The sequence below is a fragment of the Ursus americanus genome, chromosome 4 (assembly GCF_024610735.1).
Source record: "Ursus americanus isolate L20-20 chromosome 4, mUrsAme1.1.p, whole genome shotgun sequence".
In the NCBI taxonomy this organism is placed as follows: Eukaryota; Metazoa; Chordata; class Mammalia; order Carnivora; family Ursidae; genus Ursus; species Ursus americanus.
In genome coordinates, this window is record NC_142130.1 from 54,615,059 (window position 1) to 54,640,348 (window position 25,290).

Below are 25,290 nucleotides of genomic sequence, written 5' to 3' on the forward strand. Positions count from 1 at the left end.
GCAAGCCTCTTCCCAAGACTGTAGACGAGATCATCATCAACCTCACCCCAGCATCCAGCTCAGCTTCTTTAGAATTTCACAGGCTGCAGCCCTCAGACCAGCCTCCTGTCAGGTTCTCTAAATGAAAAAATAAAAGTGGATCCTCCCCACAAAAAAAAAAAAAAAAAAAAAAAAAAAGGGAAATCTTACATCATACAATTATTTTAGACATGTTCCTCTTATGTAGCATAATTAAGGAAAAGAGCAGATTAGGATCTCAAGAAAGACTTTTCCAAGAAGACTCTTCCAAATTAGTTTCCTTCTAAAATGTCCTTACAAATCCTTAAACAACTTTCAAAAATAAAGTTTAATGGCAAGAATTAAAGACATGCATTGGATAATTAATTCATAGAAAAGATATAGTAAAACATTATAAACTGTCTATGCTTGATCAGAAAACAAACTTTTCACCCATGACATGTCCTTTAGTTCAGTTCTCCAGGGATTCCATTCTATTTTAGCTTCTGTATAACAATACTGCAAAGCTGTAATTACATCCTCTATAATCAGCCCATTCCCAATGTAATTAAGAGTGCCACAAATTTAAAACTATGACCTCACTGCTGAGGAGAAAAGTGTGTGGAAGAGATCATTTATATTACATGTAAAATGACATCCTGTTATGCCAACAAATTTAAAACGTAAAAGAAAAAACTAACATTATAATAGAATCTTCATTTATAAGGGAACTATTATGTTCCTGATAGTTTTTCCTCCATCATTTCTAGCATCTGACACTAATCAATAAACTCTCTCCTATCAAATCCTGTGCTCTTGCAGTATGTTATGAAAACTCTAAACCCCTTCAGATGCCTCTCAGTTCCCCTCATTCAACTGCCAGTCACCATGGGGATAAAGATATATGTGAGGTGAGTGATTCCTGGCACAAAGTTATGCTAGTGTAAACCAAGTTTTAATTGGTAGAAAGGCCCATCAGTGAAGTGTATAACTTCCAAGCAATGTGAATAAAATTTTATCTCAATTAAGAATCAAGAAATTGAGCACCAAGCTTAATGTGCCACATATTATAATTGTTCAAGCAAAACATTTTATAAATGTAACCACAGCCACATTCATAAGGACAACAGCAATAACCAACACTTACCAAATGCTTACTATGTGCCAGCACTATGAGAATCTTAGAAGAATTATCTCATTTAATTTTCACAAACGGCCACTGAGATAATACAATTATTGCCTACATTTTTCATATCAGGAAACTGAAGCTCAAGGACATTAAATAACTGCCTAGGTTAATTAGCTGGTAGAGTAGGGCCAGTATTGAAGCCAGGTCACCTTGAAACTCTGTTCTTACAGCTTTCAGGCTAGACTGTCTACTGGTTCTGTTACACAAGCAATTTAAACCAACTATTTTTACGTTTACTCTTCCACTAAGGCTCCTGGTGAACTACAACTATTACCAATCAACAAGGGGTGGGGGGAGAGGGAGTAGTGAAAGCAAAAAAGCAAGATAACTATTTAACAAGATTCTCCTCTCCAATCAAATTCAGGAATTCCTTTCCATATTCTGTATAGCTGATCAATCTTTTTAAATTACACAAATGTTTAATCACAGCTGATAAGTTACTAAAGCACCAATCACAAAATAGAATGCACTCTTGTATTTTTCAGATTAAAAAAGCTGATTGACCAAGAAACCAAGTCCCAGGAGAAGAAGGAGCAAGAAAAGGAAAAGAGGGTCACCGCCCTGAAAGAGGAGCTGACCAAACTGAAGTCTTTTGCTTTGATGGTGGTGGATGAACAACAAAGGCTGACGGCACAGCTTGCCCTTCAAAGAGAGAAAATCCAAGACCTAACCACAAGTGCAAAGGAAACACATGCTAAACTAGCCCTCGCTGAAACCCGAGTTCAGGAAGAAGAGCAGAAGGCAACCAGACTAGAGAAAGAACTGCAGACACAGACCACAAAGTTTCACCAGAAGCAAGAAACAATTATGGCAAAGCTCACCAATGAGGACAGCCAAAATCGCCAGCTTCGACAAAAGCTGGCAGCACTCAGCCGGCAAATTGATGAGTTAGAAGAGACAAACAGGTCTTTACGAAAAGCAGAAGAGGAGCTGCAAGATATAAAAGAAAAAATCAACAAGGGAGAATATGGAAACTGCGGTATCATGGCTGAGGTGGAGGAGCTCAGGAAACGTGTCCTAGAAATGGAAGGGAAGGATGAAGAACTCATAAAAATGGAGGAGCAGTGCAGAGATCTCAATAAGAGGCTCGAAAAGGAAACATCACAGAGTAAAGACTTCAAACTCGAGGTTGAAAAACTCAATAAAAGGATTATGGCTCTGGACAAATTAGAAGATGCCTTCAACAAAAGCAAACAAGAATGTTACTCTCTGAAATGCAATTTAGAAAAAGAAAGGACGACCACAAAGCAGTTGTCTCAAGAACTGGAGAGTTTAAAAGTAAGGATCAAAGAGCTAGAAGCCATTGAAAGTCGTCTGGAAAAGACAGAATTCACCCTAAAAGAGGATTTAACTAAACTGAAAACGTTGACTGTGATGCTGGTAGATGAAAGGAAAACAATGAGTGAAAAATTAAAGCAAACTGAAGATAAGTTACAAGCTGCTTCTTCTCAGCTTCAAATGGAGCAAAATAAAGTGACAACAGTTACTGAGAAGTTAATTGAGGAAACAAAAAGGGCACTGAAGTCCAAAACTGATGTGGAAGAAAAAATGTACAGTGTCACCAAGGAGAGAGACGATCTAAAGAACAAACTGAAAGCAGAAGAAGAGAAAGGAAATGATCTCCTGTCCAAAGTTAATATGTTGAAAAATAGGCTTCAATCACTGGAAGCAATTGAGAAAGACTTCCTAAAAAACAAATTAAATCAAGATTCTAGTAAGTCCACAACAGCATTACACCAAGAAAACAATAAGATTAAAGAGCTCTCTCAAGAAGTGGAAAGATTGAGACTGAAGTTAAAGGATATGAAAGCCATTGAGGATGACCTTATGAAAACAGAAGATGAGTATGAGACTCTAGAACGAAGGTATGCTAATGAACGAGATAAAGCTCAATTTTTATCTGAAGAGCTGGAACATGTTAAAATGGAACTTGACAAGTATAAGTTAGCAGAAAAGACAGAGTCCAGCCATGAACAATGGCTTTTCAAAAGGCTTCAAGAAGAAGAAGCTAAATCAGGGCACCTCTCAAGAGAAGTGGACGCACTGAAAGAGAAAATTCATGAATACATGGCAACAGAGGACCTGATATGTCATCTCCAAGGAGATCATTCAGTTCTGCAAAAGAAACTCAATCAACAAGAAAACAGGAACAGAGATTTAGGAAGAGAGATTGAAAACCTCACTAAAGAGTTAGAGAGGTACCGGCATTTTAGTAAGAGCCTCCGGCCTAGTCTCAATGGAAGAATCATCTCTGACCCTCAAGTATTTTCTAAAGAAGTTCAGACAGAAGTAGCAGACAATGAGCCGCCCGATTACAAGAGTCTCATTCCTCTGGAACGAGCAGTCATCAATGGTCAGTTGTATGAGGAGAGTGAGGACCACGATGAGGACCCTAATGACGACGAATCCGTGCTGTCCTTCAAATGCAATTCATCTACTCCCTGTCCTGTTAACAGGAAACTATGGATTCCGTGGATGAAATCTAAGGAGACCCATCCTCAGAATGGAAAAATACAAACTAAACCCAATGGCAACTTCATGCAACCTGGAGATCTAGTCCTAAGCCACACGCCTGGGCAACCACTTCATATAAAAGTTACTCCAGACCATGTCCAAAACACAGCCACTCTTGAAATCACAAGTCCGACTGCAGAGAGTCCTCACTCTTACACAAGCACTGCAGTGATACCAAACTGTGGCACCCCAAAGCAAAGGATAACCATCCTCCAAAATGCCTCCATAACACCAGTGAAATCCAAAACTTCTGCTGAAGGCCTCATGAATTTAGAGCAAAGCATGTCCCCAATTACCATGGCAACCTTTGCCAGAGCGCAGACTCCAGAGTCTTGTGGTTCTATAACTCCGGAAAGGACAATGTCACCTATTCAGGTTTTGGCTGTGACTGGTTCAGCAGGCTCTCCTGAGCAGGGACGTTCCCCAGAGCCGATAGAAATCAGTGCCAAGCATGCGATTTTCAGAGTCTCCCCTGACCGACAGTCATCATGGCAGTTTCAGCGTTCAAACAGCAACAGTTCAAGTGTGATAACTACTGAGGATAATAAAATCCACATTCACTTAGGAAGCCCTTACATGCAAGCTGTAGCCAGCCCCGTGAGACCTGCCAGCCCTTCAACACCACCACAGGATAACCGAACTCAAGGCTTAACTAATGGGGCACTAAACAAAACAACCAATAAAGTCACCAGCAGTATTACTATTACACCAACAGCCACATCTCTTCCTCGACAATCACAAATTACAGTAAGTAATATATATAACTGACGACTCTCACCCTCATCCAGTCTATAGTGATGTTATTGCAAGGAACTCAGTCCTTTTTAATTATCCCTCCACATCCCCCAAAAGACTGACTGAACTTGTACTTTGGGAAGGTTTGTGCATGAACTATCCAAGAGTATCTGAAACTAACTGTTGCCTGCAATAGTCATATTAAGTGTGCACTTACTGTATATCTTTTCATTTACATACCTGTATGGAAAATATTTAGTCTGCACTTGTATAAATACATCTTAATGTATTTCATTTTCCATAACTCACATTAATTTCACTGCAACTTGTCTTGATGAAATACTTTAACATTTTAAAGCAGTAAATAATTTGTTATTTTTACCATTGCTTGCTGAATTTTTTTTTTGGTCATTTTGTGTTATATTTTTGCATGTATAATAGAATTTTACTTCCTGTTCATAAGGTCTATTAATTCTTTCTTAAAAACAAGTAGGACGTACTTCCCACTTCCAATTTATAGTCAACTTCTGATTACATGTTTTTAGAGGAAGAGGAAGTGGTTCATATAAATAAAATTTATGTCTCTTTGATTTTAAAGTGAACTGTAAGTTCTCTCAGGAGCTAACTTAACTTCCTGCTTGAGATGTACCTCAGTATCCCTGGTGCCCAGCAAAGTGCTTAGCACATATTGAGAACCTAATAAATGTTTACTGACACTAAGTTAATAAAATAATATTAAATAATTTGCTTTTAGAAGCACATATGAGCTGAAAGTAAAAGGCTTTGAAATGTGACAGGAAGCCAGAAAAAACACATTTGAAAACACAAGTTACCTCGACAATCAAGAGTTGACTGTATTTCTACTACAGGTGAAAACCCCCATAAAACATATGTATCATCCAAACCTAAAATCAGCCACTATGATACATGCTCTTGAACACTGCTTCAAAGCAAAAATGTCATTCTTGTTTTTCTTTCCTATCTGGATCCCAAAATAGTTTGGATTATTTAAGGTAGGTGTTTCCTACCTTGCTTGTAAATCGGCTACATTCAGAAGCTTACAATGTAATTGCATTTCCCCGCCTCCCCCCCCCCCCCCGCTTCTAAACAAGCAAATAGAAGCCAAAGATGGTTTCAAACATAAGTTATAGAAAAGGTGTATTTTTTTCTTTAAAAATCATACATTATGTTAGTTGAGGAAAGTTTCTTCTGTGATTATTGTTATGCCATTTACAAGGTAAGGAGAAAAACTCAAAACATCCTAAGAATTCTGATACCTACCTTATAGGACTCTTTGAAAATGATCTATAGTTCCATAGCAGAGAACAATAGTTTTCAGAGGAACATTTTAAATTACAAATCTGGTCCCCAAGTCACACTCAAAAAAAAAAAAAAAAATCAGACAAAATAGTTCATTACCAGTTTTCCTTTTCCAACCTTATAACTGTTAATTTAGTTTGGTCAATTTTACTGCCAGCTACTAATTTTAAACACAATTCATTTAGACACCCAGACAAACTGTGAAGATCTTTAGAAGTAAAAGGAATCTTCCACAATTATCCTCCCTTTCCCTGCAAAATCAATTTCATGATAGCAAAGCGAGGATTTGTTGACAGAAACATTTCCATGGTGATGAACTGCAACACCAATGCTGTGGGCTTGCATCATCATTAAATAAATTTGGATGAAAGCTGAGGCTGGTGATGAATGAGAAAGCTTCTGTTTAAACACATTTATCTTGGGAATCGGCAGTGACCCAACTATATTACAAAATACATGATGGTCTAAATGTTTTTCAAAACTATTTTTATTTATTTGTTAAAGATTTTATTTATTTGAGAAAGACAGAGAGAAAGAGGAGCGGGGGCTGGGGGGAGGTAGAGAGAGAAACAGACACTCTTCTGAGCAGGGAGCCTGACGCAGGGCTCTATCCTAGGACCCTGAGATTAGGACCTGAGCCAAAGACAAATGCTAACTTACTAAGCCACCCAGGCGTCCCAAAACTATTTTTATTTTTAAGTGACCCTGGGCTAGAACTTTAGAAGAAACTACATACTTACATCTTTCAAAGTAGACACTGATAACGCTACTGCATAAGATACGTTTCTAGATAATAATCACGAGGGGGTACAAGTAACATTTTGGAGCGTGACAGAAAGTAGAAAGAGTGAAAGAACAAAGTCTTTGCAGTGCTTCCCAACCTTTGTCACATAATGGTACAGAGAGAAAATATGCTGCCCCAACTGCTGAGGGGAGATTCATTTCTGGCACACCTGTAACTAACAGTATGAAAAGCTCTGGGCTCTTCAATAGTTCATTCCTTTTGTAAGGATTCAGTTTCTCATATGAGCCAGAACAATTCTCTACAATAAAGTTAACACCACAGGATCTATGCTCCATGATTACAATGCACAAATTCTCATTTCATCATCTGCTCTAGATATTTACTACAAATAGGCATCCCAAGTGGTTAACATTACTAGAAGTTTACTGGACTTTCAAGGAACTGAACCTCTTTTAGAGGTTCCTCTACTGGGAGGATTACTTCAGTATAATAATTCACATCACCATCAGAATTTAGGAACGCTGTCATATTAATAACATATATAGATTATTAAAAGTGTTACTAATTAAAATTTATGGTAAAAACAGCATCATTTCTGGAAAAAAAAAGCATCTTACCCTTTCCATAAAATCACACATTAAAAATGAACATCTTCCCATTCACACATTCTAGACTTTTGGTCCTTAATTTAAAATTAAATTTTTATTTTTTTCTAAAGATTTTATTTATTTAACAGGGAGAGAGAGAGAGGGAGTGCACAAGCAGGGGGAGAGGGAAAGGAAGAAGCAGGCTCCCTGCTTAATCCCAGGACCCTGGGATCGTGACCGGAGCTGAAGGCAGATGCTTAACTGACTGAGTCACCCAGGTGCCCCTCAAAATTAAATTTTTATATCCGTGCGTATGTTTGAAAGGTTATAGAACTTTCTTTTTCATTTGTATATAATCACAGAAGAACACTGAAAGCTAGGAAGGAGGAAGGAACTGACACTGGGAAATCTTTATACGAGATAAATGAGGGTGGAAGTTTGTTTTCCTGGAAGAAGGAAGCCCATGAGAGACTCATAGAAGATGGTTTTTATATAGATCTGATAAAACATCTTTCCTTTCCTTTCCTTTCCTTTCCTTTCCTTTCCTTTCCTTTCCTTTCCTTTCATCTGAAGTCACAGCTTCAGAACCAATTTTCATTTTACTCAGTTCCCCTATCTCTTTAATTTTTTAAGCTATAGCATCCTACCATAGATTTAAATGATTTTCCATATTCTTCTGTCCTTTTAAGAACAGTGGCAAAACTTTCCCTGAGGATGCCTCTGTTCCCCGGGGGCAATGGCAAAAATAAAACCATCACCCTTACTAGGACAATGTATATTACTATAGTTGGAACTTTACATATAAAGGAAGGTCTCTATATGTTCAAGACAGGATTACATAAATCTACTCAGAAGGTCTTCACAACTATACTTCACAATGCCAAGACATTAGGACATAGGTCTTCATGACACCCAAAGGATAAAAATTAAGTTGTACAATAAGATGCTCATAAAAGGGATATTTCATTAAAAAATTCTTAGACTTGAAGCCTAAGGATTTGATGATCTTTATTGACTGACGTAGAACTCCAGACAAAAACATGTTTTTGGTAGCTTCTTTGATTCTGAATCTTTACAGAGTGAGTCTCCTTTGAAACTTATTAGACAAAGGCAGGGAAAGATCTTTAACAACATTCTAATTTCCCTATACCTTGACTTCTGGTTATTGTTTTTCCCTCCAAAAATCATTTTGCTTTGCAATCCTAAGAGAAAACATAATCAGGCAAAAATGCATGCCCAAAACATTAAGATCTGTGTTTCTCAAAGTAAAATCCAAGATACATGTATGAGAATATCCGAGGGTAGGACGCAGGAAGCTGCACTTCTAACAAATTCCTCTGCTGATTAGTATGCACCCTAAAGTAGGAATTCCACTGTTCTAGAAATTCCTACATTGATAAACATTAGCAAATGCGTTCTGATGATAGTCCTGCTCTATCAGAATGAATTACACCTGTCCAAGGAAGTATGACTATTCTGCCCTCTAGTGGCTGGCATGACAAATAGAAAGCTCATGCCCCAGGTTTTCTTTTCATTCAGAAGAAAAGCTTAATAAAAACTACCATTTTACAAGGTAGGAAAGTTCCTAGTTTTACAACTGTAGCAAAGCATAGATGCCTGAATCTTTAGCCGAGCAGTAGCAGGCTGTCTGACACCTACAAGCTGTTTCTCCCTCAGATCCCAAGCCCTCCATAACCCTACAGCATTTCTTGGGAATGGTCCAGAACACACATTAGAGAGAGCAGCTTGGATGAACCAAAACAAAGGACTCCATTCACCTTAGGGCACAGTGGAGCAAATGCCAAGAAAGAGCAAGGAAGATAAGTGGTTCAATAAAGTCCTCAATCTTAAACCCCCTTAAATTCATTTTCCTTTCCAACTGATGGACCCTTCCACTGGGCGGTGAAATATATCAGAGCAGGCATCCCCCAAAGGCCACACTGTGGGGTAAGGAATCCTTAGGGAGTCCAGCCAGTTAATTGGTCAACACTTCAAAGTACTTTATCATTTGATAATGAATTTTAACACTATTCATATGGTAGCACATATAAATCTGTCAACATTCCATCAGGATACCAGTTTTTACATTTAAAATGGTGCCATAAAAATGTATTCTGGGCTACAGTCAGCTATCCTAGGGAAAATCTTCTTTACTTGTAGCTTCATTTTAAAATCTCACTTTTTTTTTAGAAAATTATTGATCAAGAGAAATAAAATTTGCCGATTAAGGCAGTTTTTGAACGCTTTTTTAGTTTTCTTATTTTAGTAAGTTCCTTTTCCCCCTGTAGCCAAATGGTCCTGTATGATATTTTTGTAACGTTATCTAGGATTTTTTTTTTCCTCTGAGTTCTATTTTGCGTTTGAAAACCTAGTCTTCTTTGCATAACTAACAATGTATACAGGCCCTACAGACCTCCAAAGCTGTTTCACTTTGCATTCCTTAGGCCTCTGCGAAGATGGAATGGGTTCACTAACTGACATGCCACTCATATGTCTCAGTGACATGCCTGGTGTCTTTTCTTCAAAGCACCACATGGACACAAGTGGTTAATCCACTGATACTGACGTACTGAACTGCCCACCTTCTACCCGACACTGGGGTAGGTATGGAGACATAAGATGCACTGCCCTTAAAGCACTTATTATTCTGAGCAAGGAAAGGAGACAAGAAACAAAAGAGTATTAGATAACATTTAATCAAGTGCAAACTAAATTCACACAGTAAACTAGAGATTAAGCAGGACTACACTAGATTAACAAGGCTTCACAGAGCAATTGAGGCTTGAAATAGACCAAGGAAAGATTTAGAGAAGTGGAGCGATGGGGTGGGAGGGAACATTTGAGGCCAGCAAACAAAATCAGGTTCCAGTTCATGCCCTTCCCAGTCAGCTGTGGGGCCCTAGAAAAGTCATTTAATTTTTGTGAAATAAAGAGAACTGGACTTGGTGATCTCTAAGATCATATCTAGTTCTAATTTCCAGTGATTTCTGAATTCTCTCCCAAGTCTTGATACTCTTTTTAAATTGCTTAAAATTCCTTTGGGAAGTAAGGTTGGGCATAAATAAACAAATCAATTATCTGCATAAGTTTCCTTTCAGGAATTAAATATCTTCTTCCTCATTTTCCCACTTGTAGATGTCCTAACTACTAAATGGTCTCCAAAGATGTGTTTTCTTCTTTAAGATTCTATGAATTAGCCTTTTAATCCTCAACATATCAACTCTTTTCTTATTAGAGCAAACTTTCTCAACCTCAGGCCTATTGACAGTTTGGATCTGATGATTCTTTGTTGTGGAAGGATGTCCTGTGCCCTCCAGGATGTCTAGGAGCATTCTTGGCTTCTACCCACTAGATGCCAAGCAGCACCCCCCAACTGTGACAAACAAAAATGGCTCCTGGCATAGCCAAATGTTCTCTGGGGGGTAAAATCACCTCCATTTGAGAACCACTACATCAGGGAGATGGACTAACTCTATAAGCCAGTTCCTCTTTTACAGGACTTGCTGTGGGAAAAATTTAACAGCTCATTTGAAAAGTCTTATTCTGGTATGTAGAGATGAAAATCTTGAATCTGACTAAACATAAGCCTCAAAGGATTTTAAAAATCTGCACTGAAGACTCTAGTTGCATAAGGATTGTTTCCACTAATTTGACAGATCAGCCCAAAGCACGTGTGTATTTGACATTTATATTTGTGTTAATATATTGTACCTTTGTTTCTTTCAATGACATATTATAAACCTGAGTTTTCAGATGAGCTTTCCATTTCTCACATGCCTTCAAGAGAAGTAAAGAAAAGTCTAGAGAACCAACCACATTTGCCTTAGTGGGTGAAAAATGGGTTTCAGGAGGATTCCTAAGAACTTAAGAGATAACCCTTTACTGTTTAGACCTTTCCAAAGAGTCCTCTCTGAGAAGTTCCAATTCCCTCTGCAGTAGCTTATAACCACAAGGTACAATGTCTTCTATTAGAATATAAGCTTTCTTCATTCTTCAACAAATTAGCTACAAGAATGAACCAAAAATATTTATGAGGCACCTAATATTACTCATTGCTGTGTAAGGCAGTTATGCAAGTATAAGATTTAGAATCTAGGGTGGGAGTTGAGAACTACCTTAAAAGGTAATTAAGAGTAGAACACAGAAACAGAATTCTATGGATAGTAAGTACTACAGGAATTTGGAGGAGGAACACGTTATTCTGGGGGCAAGGTTTGGGGGTTAAGTTTCATAAATAGATGAGACTCGAGCAGGGGCTGGGAGATGAGGGAGAGGAGGATAAAGAGAGGACAAAAGGTGTTCCAGGGAGGTACCCACAAGAGCAGAGGTGTGAGGGCAGATAGGAGAGGAAGAAAACAATGTTCAAGGAACAATGAGCAGTGCAGTGCAGCTGCAGCTGAGATGGTTGCGGCAGGGGTAAGTCTCGAAGGGCCTGATCCTGTTAAGACTGTGAAAAGCCTTGAATACAATGCTAGGGAGCATTCTATCTCACCTCAGAAAAGTGAGATAATGGAAGCAACTAATCCTTTATACACTTATTTCACAACAACCCTATAAAGTAGGTATCTTCACAATTTTAGAGATGAAAAATTTTAATCTGAGATGTAAGGAAAACTGCTTCAGGTTGTTCTGTTAGTATGTGACAAGAATGAGACCATTATAACACAAATCTAGTTATATTGTCCCATTCTCTTTCCATAGACACACTCTGAGAAGCTACCGCAGTATAAGTGTAATGCAATAAATTGCATTTGAACCTCTCCACTTAAGGACATAGACAGGTTGCCTAACATTACATCCCTGTACTCTTGTCTCAAAAGTCTGCCGTTTTAGCCAGAACACTTGAAATGCCCCTAAATATACACAGGACTTTCCTCTACCTCCTCCCCACTGCTCTACATGGATAATTTTCTCTTCTCTCATCAAGTGACTTACACTGAAAAGTCTGGCTCAAGCCCTACCTTTTCTGAAACCTTCCATGACCACCACAGTCCAGAGGGATCTGGCTCCCCTTCCAACTCCTCCCATCTCCCTGAGGTTACTGTTAGGGGAATAAGAGATTATGAATGTGAGAGACCACACCTCACATAAATGGGCAGGCATGGGGAAGATGGACTTGGGGATGAGCTGTGGCTAGGGCATTGGGAGAAAACAAGGCCAAGGAGAAACACAATTCCTCCTCATCAGGAAAATGCCACGCATGCAGAATGAGCTTGGAGTATGAGGTACCTGATTGGCTCAGAGGTGGCTGGAGAGCAAAGCATCAGAAGTGAATAAAAATGATCCACAGAGGGAGCATCACGACCATGCCCATCAAAGCTTGTAAGTAAGTAGCTGCCTCGATGGTCCTAATAGTGACCCAAAACCTCCAGAAAAGGCAATCAAAGGATCAAAGTCTAGCCGCCATAAAGACAAGCACCACCAACTTAGCCCAGGGGTAGTGGGACTTCTGCCTTCACAGAAGACTGGAAAATCTTCCTGGATGGTATACCCTAATTTAGGATTTCCATTTCTCAAGCAACATCGTATTTTAAAAGGGAAGAATAATGGTCCCAAAATCACCTTAAAGAAAAAAAAAAAAGAAGCAGCAGCCGCACTATTTATCTTCCCAGCTCAGGGGGAAAAGTGTTAGGGTTCAACCTTGTCAGTCCCTAAATTCAGGATTAAATAACTGTAAACCAAGGAAACATCACAAATAAAATTGCCATTTTAGAGAAAGTCTTCAAGTTGGTCTTCAATGTATCTCTCCTAAACAATTAAATGCATAAAAACACTTGCTTCAATGCAGCCACTCTGCAAACAACTCACAATTCCTCAAGAACAAATTACTATCCTTCATTATTAGTGAGTTGGCTGCTTTTCTCCTTCTCATAAAAAAAAGAAAGAAAGAAAGAAAGAAAGAAAGAAAGAAAGAAAGAAAGAAAGAAAGAAGAGCTATCCCTTTTCTGTTCTTTGCCTTTTAATGATGTTCTTACCTGAATTCATTGATATTAGGCTTCAGAAAATTACAGTTTTATAGAAAGAGGAGTTAACTAAAAATTGCGACAGATCCCCAAAAGGTCCATAACACAAGAAACATTTAAACACCAATCAATCTCTTCAGGGTAACAAGGAGGTGGTCACTGGGTAAGGATCTCAGTGAAGAAGGATGACATCTCTCATAGTGACAGGCATAAGCAACACAATTCTTTTTACATAAAACTTTTTTCTGATTCTAAGAATAATACATATTTATTATAAAAATTTTGGAAAATATAAATGCCAGGGCCGCTGATTTTAGCTTCTAAGAAGTGTAATGAGTGGACTGGGGAGAACAATGGACAATTATTACTATTTTTTTAGGCCAATCTATCAACTATGGCCCTACTCCAAGTTTTCTCAGACTGCCAATGAGGAAGGAAACGTGCTCTAGGGGGAGCCATCCTGTAATTACTGAACTTCACCCCTGTGCCAAGGACTGGCAGATTCCCCCCCAGAATACAAATTCACGAATCTGTCTGCTCAGCCCAGACACAATGGCAGAGGGACCAGCCTGGTCACTGGAGGACAGGGACAGAATTTCCTTTCCCCCTGCTAGCCAATCAGTGCCTGGATAACAATTCAATCACTATGCATCGTTCAAGAACTGGGAAGAAATGCCTCCAGTACAGGGTTGCTCTCAGAACTAGTTACACTCTTAACAGTAAGATTGGTAGCCTTGTGGCAGGGCCAGGCGAAGTGGAGGGTGGGAGGGGGGAGATTTGGGGGTGGGCGTGCACGCACAGAATAGGGCCCAATAAAATTTACTTCTCAGGCTCTGGAAAAGAATGTAGAATTAGCTGTCGTAGAATAAGAGATTGGCAGGTGAAGAGGAATTACATTTTCCCCTTGGGTTCTTAGCCACTTGAATGGTATCAACAATTTCTTTCATGATGATTCTCAAAGCAAGATCTCCCAAGTTTTCAGTGCCTACCAAACAGTGGATGGAAGATCCAGCTACACTTCAAACTTGGCATGTGTCCACACCCCACTGCACTGCTGCTTTTGGGTTGCTTTTTGTCTTACTTCTGATGATGGTCCACTACCTTCCTTGTTCCAAGGTTCAACATCTGGGAGCCATTCTCCACTTTTCTGCTTACTCCCCAGATCTAGTCAGCCACTCTGCCCTGGTATTTCTTTCTCTGCCCTCCCCCTTGTGTCTGTGCTACTACTCCCCAAATCCAGACCTCAGTACAGATCGTAGTATAAGGCAGTTATCTATTGCATTTAACCCATCACATCTTTAATCCAATACTCACTCATGTTGCTAGTGATCTTTCTACAATACTTCCTAATCATGGCAATTCTCCAGTCCTCTCAACCCCACCACCACCAAAAATAGCACTCACTTCACACTTACATTACCGAGTATCCAAAGTCCAAACTTTCTAGCAGGCCTCCATCTCTTGCCTCAACTCCCTTTGAAGCTGGATAATCCCTGTATCCTCACCAGAACACGGTACTGACCATCCTCCCACATACCATTGAGCTTTCTTGCCTTGTACCTTGCTCATTCTATTCCTAGGGCTAGAATAAACTTCTCTCTTTGTTCCTCCTATTGAAATCTCACTCCTATCTCAAATGCCAATTCCTCTGGAAAACCTTCCTTACTTTTCACAATCTTCCTCTGAGTTTCCAAAATACTTCTGTTTGTACCTCTATTATAGCACTTTATTTTGCCTCTTTTTTATAATTATTTGTTATCCCTCCTATACTATAATCTCTTGAGAGCAAGAATCCACTGTCATTTATTTTTGAAACTCTTATATCAATGTTTCTTAAATGCAGTCACTGATCACCTTTGTAAGAATCACTCAGGACTCCACAGATTTCCACATGCCTCGACGTATGAAAACCAATGCAGGAAATCCACATTTAAACAATCTGCCTGGTTCATTCTTGGGCTTATAAAGTTCAAAAACCACTGTACTACATTACCCAGGACTTAAACACTGCTGGTAGTAGGTGTTCAACAAAGGCTCACATGGCTAACAGCATACCTGGTGGTCATAGCTGGCTTGCATTTGTTCTTTTCATAGACTCACAGTGTCAGGGCCAAAGGACTTCATTTCCTTTTTCAATTAAAAGATAGGAAAAGAAGAAAAAGTAGAAAATAGTATGTTTTCAGATACTCTAAAAAAGAAAGATGATGACCAGACCAAGTAGGATAAAGAAGGAAAAGGTTGTGTGAAGGGATCCTTTTCTGGGTCAGAATTGCTTAGAAACATGGCCCAGTAAACACAGTACTGCTTGGTCGGCTGCCTCAACTCCTATGCTTGCTAACATGTCTCCAATAACATTAACATTAACATTACCCTTAGTAACAACAAACACTTATCTGGAACTTTGATGGGCCAGGGTCTTTCCTACTCCCCAAAGAACATGAAAGTAATACTCAAATCCCCAGATAAGTATTACAGATGAGGAAACTGAAGTCTAAATAGCTAAATGGCTTGCCTCAGGACACAGAGCTAGTTGGTACCAGAACCAGAATGCAGACCCAAGTCTATCGGGCATCACAGCCTCTGCTCTAACTGCTAACCCAAGGCTATTATAAAATGTAAGCCCATGAACAATTGAAAAAACTTAAATGGGTGCAAATGAAGAAATAAGAAAGAAGGGGTTGGAAGAGTACCAAAAAAGAAAAAAACAAAAACCTGAGGTAAAAAATCTGACAGAGGAATAAAAAGAAAGGGGACAGGGCGCCTGGCTAGCTCAGTCGGTAGAGCTTGCGACTCTTGATCTCGGCTGTAAGTTTGAGCTCCACAATGGATGTAGAAATTACTTAAAAATAAAATCTTAAAAAAAAAAAAAAGAAAAGAAAGGGGACAAACAAGGAAGACAACAGTTCAAGGTTAGTATATTTTACTTTAGCATACTATTTCTATATGTGATACTATGTGTCTGGGCACAAACTGGAAGCAACTAGGTTAGGAAGGATTTTTGAAAACTGTATTTCAGCGTTTATTCTTGGATTTTCCTCACTTCCCATGCTGTAATTACCACACAGAGATTGGGATGTAACTAGGTATGACCATAAACCATATTACATTATAAAATAAAGGCATCAATTTCCTCTAACCTCCTCAGAAACCAGACAACTCTTTAATAGAAATCATAGCACTACAACTCTATTTAAAACCAAATGTTTTCTCACAGGAGGTTAATAGGAATGAGCAAATCCAACTATAGAGTTTCCTTTTGAAGGCCCTCTTACCATATAAAACTGTAAAATCTATAGTGATAACGTTTTATTGTATAACGAGGAAGTTCTGAGAAAATCAAGAGAAAAAAGCCAAAGAAGTTTATGAAACTCTAGGCTATCTGCCAGATTCATTATCTGTCATTTCCATTTTTTTTCTTTATACAAATTAGTCGTGATTTACCAAACAATACAAAAGACAAAAGAAATGAAGGCAATAATATTTCAAAGATTTTTTTCCAGTTCATCATTTCCTCCTTTTCATCACCACATCTATCATAATCACTTATGCACTTTCCCATTAAAAAGAGATAAAAACAAAAATACAAAATATTGTTTTCCTGGTAACACAGCTGGGTCCCTGAGGGAGTCAGGCAGCACTGAATCTGCCCCCACCCTGTATCACCCCAATAACCACAAATAAAAATGATAGGAGGTCTTTGGGAGCCTTGAGACTTTCAACTTCTAGAGCTAAAGGTGTATTGAGGGGCTGTGCAGTCCTTGGAGTCAGGAACACTCCAGAGGGAACATATTGTCTATTCTTAGACAATATGTTGCCAATATATCTTCAGAAAGTTCTAAGTACTTACAAAATTAATTTCATTTACAGAAAAGGGAACATCCTGACTCCATCTGTCTAACTAAGATCTAATAGCTTCCCCATAAATGCTGATTTTGTTCTGGTATGCTTTCAGATGCTTATCCTCCATGATAATATGAAAGAGCACAAGCATCAAGGAGAAATTAGGCTATGTAATTAAGACTTCAAATAAAACTGAAAACATTTTCACCTTTCTGCACTTCTTTCGGTCACAAAGGCTCAATGTCATTTAATGACTTGTAACCAGGGAGTCTTGTAGATTGCTTGGGTTTCTTTTTAGAAACTATGGACCAAATAAACCAACATTTTAAGAATTTAGTGAATACATTCCACACATATACTCCTTTTCTTTCTACTGCTCCCTAGATAAAACCAATGCCTCTGCGTCACTAAATTTGGCATCTTTCAGACCCGTAATCCATTCCAAATCCCAATCTCCATGTTGAACTGAGTTAAACATTGAAAAAAAAAAAAATCTTTTCTTCTATGAATGAGCTTTCCAACTAGCTTAATCTCCTCCAAGACATCTGCTTTCTGATGAAACCCAGGAGCCTCCAACTCTGAGTAGAACATTTACTGTGTGGTCTTAAACAGACATATGCATAGATTCTGCCCGCAATATGCACTCCAAATTTGGATAAAACTTTCTATTTGACATAATGTTCTATAAAAATGATCCAAGAGATGACATATTTTAAAGTTCCATACCTCATTTGCTGAAATATGTCCAAATATAAAATTCATACAGGAAAAAATAAAAAACCCACAGCATCATTTTTAGAAGATTGGCGAATGACATTTAGGCGTGTTCTAATAAAATAACTAGCTTTTGCTGCCATCTAGTGGTAAAAACTATGTAGTGAAATCAGAGTTAAGAAAACATAAAATTGGCTTGCACCATCACTGGTCTAGAAACAATGGGAGTCCAGTAACTTTCTGGCAACTGACCCCTACCAATGACCATCATCCCAAGCCACGTTGTCTTCACCAAAGCATAACAACATAGCTTAAAACAAACAAGCCCCACCAATATTGTGTCCCATACCAATTGGTTTATCACAGGGATTTCAGTTCTGAATAACCAGCGGTGCTCATTAAAAATTCACACGCCCATATTCCACACTCTTAGACAATTAGAGTCAAAAGGTTCTAAGACGGGATGTGGACATCTGCAGTGTTTTAAAAGCCCCACAGGTTGATGAAAACCATTGAACCTCCCACACCCAGGCAGGCCAGAGTTCCAGGTGAAAGAAAATTTAAAGCTTATTTCTTCTTTCTTTTCTTTTTTTTAAAGATTTTTTAAAAAAAGATTTGCTTATTTTAGAGAGAGAGAGAGAAAAAGAAAGAAAGTGTGCAAGTGTGGGGGAGGCAAAGGGGGAGGGAGAGTGAAACCCAAGCAGACTCTATGCTGAGCCCAGAGCCCCACATGGGGCTGGATCTCATGACCCTGAGATGATGACCTGAGCAGAAACCAAGAGTCGAATGTTTAATCGATTGCACCACCCGGGTGCCCCTTTAAGATTTTATTTTTAAGTAATTTTTAAAATAAACCCAATGCAGGACTCGAACTTACAACCCCAAGATCAAGAGTCCAAGCCCCGCCCCCCCCAGCCGAGCCTGTCAGGCACCCCACAACTTAAAACTTACTTCTAAAGGAGGTTCAACTATGGCACTGTTTCTCAAAGTGTGGCAGGCTGACCACCTGCATCAGATGAATCACCCTGAGATTTTATTAAAAATGAGGGTGTCTGGGCACATCCATAGACAAATGAATTACAATTTCTAGGGGGAAGGCCCAGGAATCTACAATTTAAATAGGATTCCAACAGATTTTTGTACAATAGGGGAACCAATCTAAATCTTGACAAAGTAAAAGGACATTGCAGAAACCTATCTTGGAAAGGCTGTTATTAATGCTATGGTGACAAGATCAGATAACTTGAATTAGTCCATCACTGATTTCATTTGCAGCTGCTACTGCTCATGGTTGGGAAAATATGGTTGATATTCACATAAATGTCCTGATCTCTGAAGTGTTTCCTTCTTTTTTTAAATCTCTTAATATAACTTATGCTTTTTCTAATTGTATATTTGTTGCAGAAAATGTAGAAAATATAGAAAATAGAAGAAAAATAAAAAACACCTATAACTTCACTAACCAGTTATCCACTGACACCACTGGTATATTTTCTTCTAGTATTTTCTCTTCAAACATACATAGTTGAAGCACATATATAGATTTTAATCTTGCTTTTAACATTTCTGAATAAGCATTTTCCTGTATCTTCAAAAGTATCATTTCAAGACAGTATAATACTTTCATGTCATTATAGTATAATATATAGTGTAAACTTTTGTTATAAATAATGCAAAAAATGAATAGCCTTGCCTACATCTCTGATTATTTCCTAGAAAAGATTCCTAGTGATAAAACGAATGAGTCACAGAGTGTGAGTTTTAGGTATCTTGATACACTCTACCAAACTACTACTGTAATCATCACTGAGGTCGCCCATCTCACCACACCTTTACTGGGCATTGGGTTTTATTATTCTTTTTTAAAAAGGTTCTGCCTACTTGAGAGGTAAAAAAAATGTTGAATGAGCATTTCAGCACTGAAGATGAGACCATGAGGACAGGTTGAAAGGTAGGAATACCATCTACATAAGGAGGAGACTGATACCAGAGTATGAACATCTCACTTGCCATGTTTAGGATTAAGTATTTTTTAAAAAGTCAATAATACGAAAGTCCAAAAACTCTTCTAGCAATCCTCATATTTTTAGCTAAGTCTACATACTGTTTATTTGAAAGTCTAAATATGGTTGCTTTAAAAGTTAAAGGGCATTTTAATTAACTAAATGTTTACATAAAGAGACTTAACTGCACTTTATCAGTACAATAAAAACATGGAAACAAGTTTCTGTAGAATGAAAAACAATATAAGAAGGGTTACCATAAAACCAATATTAGTAATCTATGATGAAAACTGCAATGCATTTTCAAAAGATTTTTATTTTTGAGCTCATAGGAAAGAAAGGATGATGAAACCAAAGAGGGAGAAAATAATCATCACCAGCAACTGTGGATTATAATGGGAGAACTACAGTCAGCTGAGAACTTTTTCCCATCTCTTTACCAACAAGTATTCTTATCCAAGAGTATTTTTCCTTAATAAATGAAAATAAGAGTGTAATTTTAAGTGAATGTGAACTCAATCACACTCTTTCACACTCCACAACCACCCTTCCAGTCCAGATCAGTCAACCTGTGACTCCTCTCTCACTCTCCATATATTAACAGGAACAAATATTAATACAATTCTACCTCCACAATATGTCTTCCCCCAGCCTTTGTCCTTCCTATTCCTCTCCATCCCCTCTAGCACGTACAGTCTATAGAATCAGGTACAATTTTCCCTCTCTAGGCCCACTCCACAGTCCCATTTCACCTGTCAAATACAACCTAATTTGAAGTCACTCCACTTCTCAACTGTGTCCGATTTCCTACCTCAAGGACACTGCCAAAAATTATTCCCTCATCCTGCTGCCAAAAGTATTCCTTTACTCTAGAATGACCTCCCATTCCTGCTATTAAAAATCCTAAGTCTTTAGAGGCCCAAGTCAAATGCTACTTTCTTCATGAAGCTCTCTTAGACCCCCTTGGTTGAAATTAATCTTTCTTTGACAATCTCATGACCCTTTGAGATTAATTTGGGACACTCCTCTTGCTTATTTCCCACTATACTATGATTGCCAAAAAGCAATTTATCTCTGTATTTAGTGCTATCTACTGGGTTGAGGGCCTTGCACACAGCACACACTCAACACATGTTGGCAGAATTGCTTTACTAAACTTTTTTCTTCAACTTGACAGTCTTTAATCTGATGTAGCCCCAGAACCTAGTGCTTCCAAAGAAGCCAAATACTCCAAGCTGAACAATGTCTGCTTCTCCACAAACTGTACCATTAATTACCTTTTGTTCTTCTGTTTAATTCAAGATCAAGGAGGTATGCAAGCAGAGAATCCCAACACGGATCCCTAAACCAAAATCTACAGTCAACACTAAGCTTTTCCCTAAAGCTCCCCCAGGGCCTATGGATAAGCCCAGTCACTACACTGGCTGTGGGAAGCTACACATCATAAGGACTGTCACCTCTAACACTTTTCTCCACATGGGAGGGAAGAGGTAAGTCATGCCAATGCACTATCTGGATACATCCACCTACAGAAATATCTGGAAACCTAAAAGTACCAGTATGAAGGCCAAAGAGGAAAGGTCATCTCTCTAAGAAATGGTGAAGCAGCAAAATGACAAATAGTTCATTCACAGTTTGCTGGACCTGGTGAATAGCATCCTGAAAGAGCAGCACATTCACATTTACTTTACCTATATGTGTGTATATGCATATACACACAAACAGGCCAAATCCTTCCAATACCTCATTCTACTTAAAATCCAGCCCAAAGCTGGACCATCTATCATTAGGATGGGATAGGACTGAATTCATGAGAACAGCTCAAAAGTTTTCTGGTGAACTCAGAAGGAACTCTTTCATTTCACAGAACTTTATTGAATCATATTTTGCTAAGAAGATATGCTAGCAAGAATTCCTAATCTCCTTCAAGAAAATCTGATTATTTCCATCAAAATGGCAGGACAATTAAAACCATACTTTAAGGTCTAAAACTATGATTTCTTTACACGAGGAGAAAGAAAAAAAAAGTGGTAATTCTTAGTACAAGGAAGAAAGGAACAACAAAATGAGTAATGGGTGAACACATCCTTTGTGTGACGGGCCTGATAATCACAGGTATAATATGGACACTTGACTGCTGGCACTTAGTCTTCTGTCTCACTTCTTTAGTAAGTTGACAGGCCATGGAATCATATTGCTAGGTTTATCACGAAAACCACTGTAGATGGGTATTTTTGCTTTCTAAAGCAATCAGGACTTTTAAGAGTCAAAGGTCACTAATACTGAGACCTTTTAGGGAGACAAGAATCACTGTCCTAGCTGTTTAAAAAAAACAAAGACAACAATTTATCATCTCATCAGACATTCTTTAATCACATCATTTCTCTGAATCAGTGCTACAGAAAAACACAGTTGATTCAGCAAAAGACTCAAATTCCAATCCTAGCTTTTTACTCATTTGACAATGAGCTTGGCACTCATCAGTCTGAGTCTTGAGTTTCTCATATGTAAAACAGGAGAACGGAATAATTCTTCAGGTTCCTTCCAGTTCTGATAACCCATGACTGAATTTGACCAGTCATCTACAAGATGGGACTCAGGCCTCTGACAGTATTAAACTAAAGTAATTATTTTCATCACACTTAAAACTCTCTCACAGAGTTCAGAGAAAGGTATGTCTGTAATTCAGTGTGAACAGAGCAACACAATAATGTTATTAGACAAGGCATTTCTGACACAAGACACGGTTATATTGCACAAAGCTTCAGTCGGGAAAAAAAAAAAAGTTCTATGAAGAGGATGATGCAAGCTTCTCTGTGATCCTGCACCGAGAACTGGAGACATGATCCTGGAAGAAATCCTGGAAGGACAGTGCTTTAGCCAGCATCCTGGGATGGAGCCAGCAGAATAGAAGCAAAGGAACTGCCATTCTCCATACTCATCCAGCAAAGCCTGCTTCAATGTGCTCATGTCACTGTACAAATATCCCTGGACTCACTCCAATTTCAAGGAGGAGAAGGAGCTGGAAGTCTGGGTAGCATTGAGCAATGCAAGCCAAAGAGATGGATGATGTGCAGCAGTCCCAAAAGGCAAGTGGCAGAGGAAGAAACTAGGGAAGGTCACGTGAATTAAAAGCCTGAAATGGAAAAGTCTAAGTTGAAAAGGAGTAAGAGAAATAGTGGGAGGAAGCGGACTACAAAGAAAGGTGATGAAATTCTAACACAAACATACAAGAAAAACAGTTCAGAAGGAAGTGCAGGGTAGTAACAGGTGAATGGTGCAGTGGGAAAATGTGTAGGGTGCTTAGTGTTGTGTCTGCAATATGCAGGTAATGTTAAATGAACAGAGGATGAATGAATGACAGAAAGAAGGACCATTCAGTCAAGACGTAAGTGAGAAAATTGCTAAGAGATGGCAGTGGTATATGACAGGGTGAGGAAAAGCAGTTATGCCAGGTGACTGACATTCAAGACTGATAATTATGCTAATGGAAAGAAATAACACCGGATCTCCTATAGTGGAAACCAAACAGACTGAAAAGAAGCGTAAAACAGGAAAAACAAGCATGAAATACTCCCAGAAAAACAAAAGACCCTGGGAACGTTTTTACCTTGAAGGAAGAGCACAAAATATGTTGTATGTTGGATATTTTTACATTGTTTTCTCCTTGGTTAGGAGACTTATTAAATTTTCATGCCAAGCTGGCATAAATTCAGGAGAAGCAAAAAAAGAAGGACAAGATATTGTATAAAGTACTAAAAAAGAGTCGGAAAATAGTGACAGATCTATGGCAAGCATCAGAAACCCATATTTAAATGGTAACAGTTCTAATCCCAATAAGACAAAAGTCTTTAAAATAACAAAGTCTATTTTAACAAGAGGATTGCCAACCAAAAATCATACTTATTTTAAAGCAATATGTAACACAATAAAAATGCATAAGTAGCTTAGAACTGGGAATACTATTTGGAGTTCAATAAAATGGCATTTGATCTATAACACAAGTGAAACATAAAGAATCCTGTTTCCTGAGAATAATCCTATTTCTGCAGAAATGTGGCCCCTCTGAAAAACAGTAAAAATAAAAGGAGCTATCCTAATTCTGGAGGAACTTTACTAAGTTTTTTAAAGAAAGCAGATAAAAATCCAAGTGAATAAAAACAAATTCAATTTGTAACAAGACTTTTAATAACCTGATACTTTATTGCGGGAGGGTTTCCTCAGCCCTTCATTTATTTACCTTCAGTGATTTCTGAACTAATCTCCTTTTAACTACTTGGAATAAAGTATCTGATTTTTAACAGAAATGTGACTGATCTAATATATGACTGATAATGATGGACTAAGTAATGCAGTATTTGTTGTAAAACACAATTTTCTCTGGGATATGTTTCAAATTCCTGTTCTAGGGGACATGTGACATACAACTCAGGTTCTGACACTGAATCTGGGGCAGGGGTATGCAAACTGCAGGCCGCAGATCAAATTCAGCCCACTGTCTCCGTTGTCCTGCAAGTTAAGAATAGTATTTACATTTTTAAACAATAGAAAATCAATCAGACGAATATTTTACAAAATGTGAAAATTACAAGAAATGTTTTATTGGAACACAGCCATAGTCATTTGTTTACATATTTATTACGTATGCTTGCTTTTATGCTACAATGGCAGTGTCGAGTAGTTGTGACAGTGACCGGACAGCAAAGCCTAAAATACTTACTATCTGGCTTTTTACAAAGAAAGTTTCTGATCTCTGGTCTAGTGTGAATTAGACTAGCAAGGAACTCAGGAACAAGAGCTTAAGAGCTTAATCAACTAATTTAAAAAATACTAGTAATTTAAGAACTAAGAATTCTTTAAAAGCTGATGAAAACAGGGAAACTATATCTCAAGCGGTTTGTGACACATTTAGTAAAATGTATAATTCTATGAATGCACTAAAGTGTTCAACTAAAGAACATCAGATAAGAACAGGTGAAAGGATTTATGCCACAAAATAATGTTGCTGTTGAATCTGAGAGGGGAAATGGAAGTATTTCTAGGCCTTCCAAATTCCTGGTATTTTTCAAGAGATTCACAGACATTTAGCCAAACTATAGCAGAACTACTACGCATGTAGTTGGAGAAAGATGCATAAATTTGTACCTTTAAACACTTACAACTGTTGTCAAGAACCACTTGTTTAATTACTTGTAAAAACCATTGAAATTGTATAAAGTAAAAGACTATGTAGGTTCTCTGTGGGTCCATTTCGTTACACAGTCTTCAAGTACAGAACACTGACTATTGATGTAGCATGTGCTCTTTCTTCTTTCCTTCCTCTCATTTTAAAAAATTTATCCTGTCCCTGTTTTTTGCCCTTGAACATCTGTCTTAAAGTAATATTACTTGCATTTTGGTTGAACCACATTGATGTATAAATTCCACAATGCAAGCATATGTTTATCCTCTAATTCCACTACGATGTCTAAAATAGAGCCAAGCATGAGAGTTCAATAAATGATTTTGAAGTTGATTCTCTGTTGTATGTTATCAAAATGTACTACAAATATTCCAAGTCTGAATTCTATATGCAGGGGCAATGTTTTATTACTACTTTACATCTACTATGCATGGCTGCCTATAGGTAAAATTAATACTGTAAAGGTCTAACGTTGGTGTGAGAAGAGGGGAAGAAATCAAA

At 38.1% G+C, this 25,290-nt stretch overlaps 2 protein-coding genes across 11 annotated transcripts in view; one reads left to right on the forward strand and one right to left on the reverse strand.

Moving 5' to 3' along the window:
* FILIP1L (filamin A interacting protein 1 like) overlaps positions 1-25,106 on the forward strand; it is a 291,272-nt gene extending 266,166 nt beyond the window's left edge. For 6 of the 7 annotated variants that reach the window (XM_087861692.1, XM_087861694.1, XM_087861691.1 and 3 more), the window contains 2 exons: positions 1,672-4,447; positions 20,910-25,106. In XM_087861692.1, the coding sequence (XP_087717818.1) occupies positions 1,672-4,447; positions 20,910-21,101 (2,968 nt within the window). In that variant the 3' untranslated portion in view covers positions 21,102-25,106. The remainder of the gene's footprint in view (positions 1-1,671; positions 4,448-20,909) is intronic. The other variant, XM_045785362.2, reaches the window with a different exon arrangement.
* CMSS1 (cms1 ribosomal small subunit homolog) overlaps positions 1-25,290 on the reverse strand; it is a 384,053-nt gene that overhangs the window by 352,988 nt on the left and 5,775 nt on the right. The gene's annotated exons all lie outside the window — the stretch shown is intronic.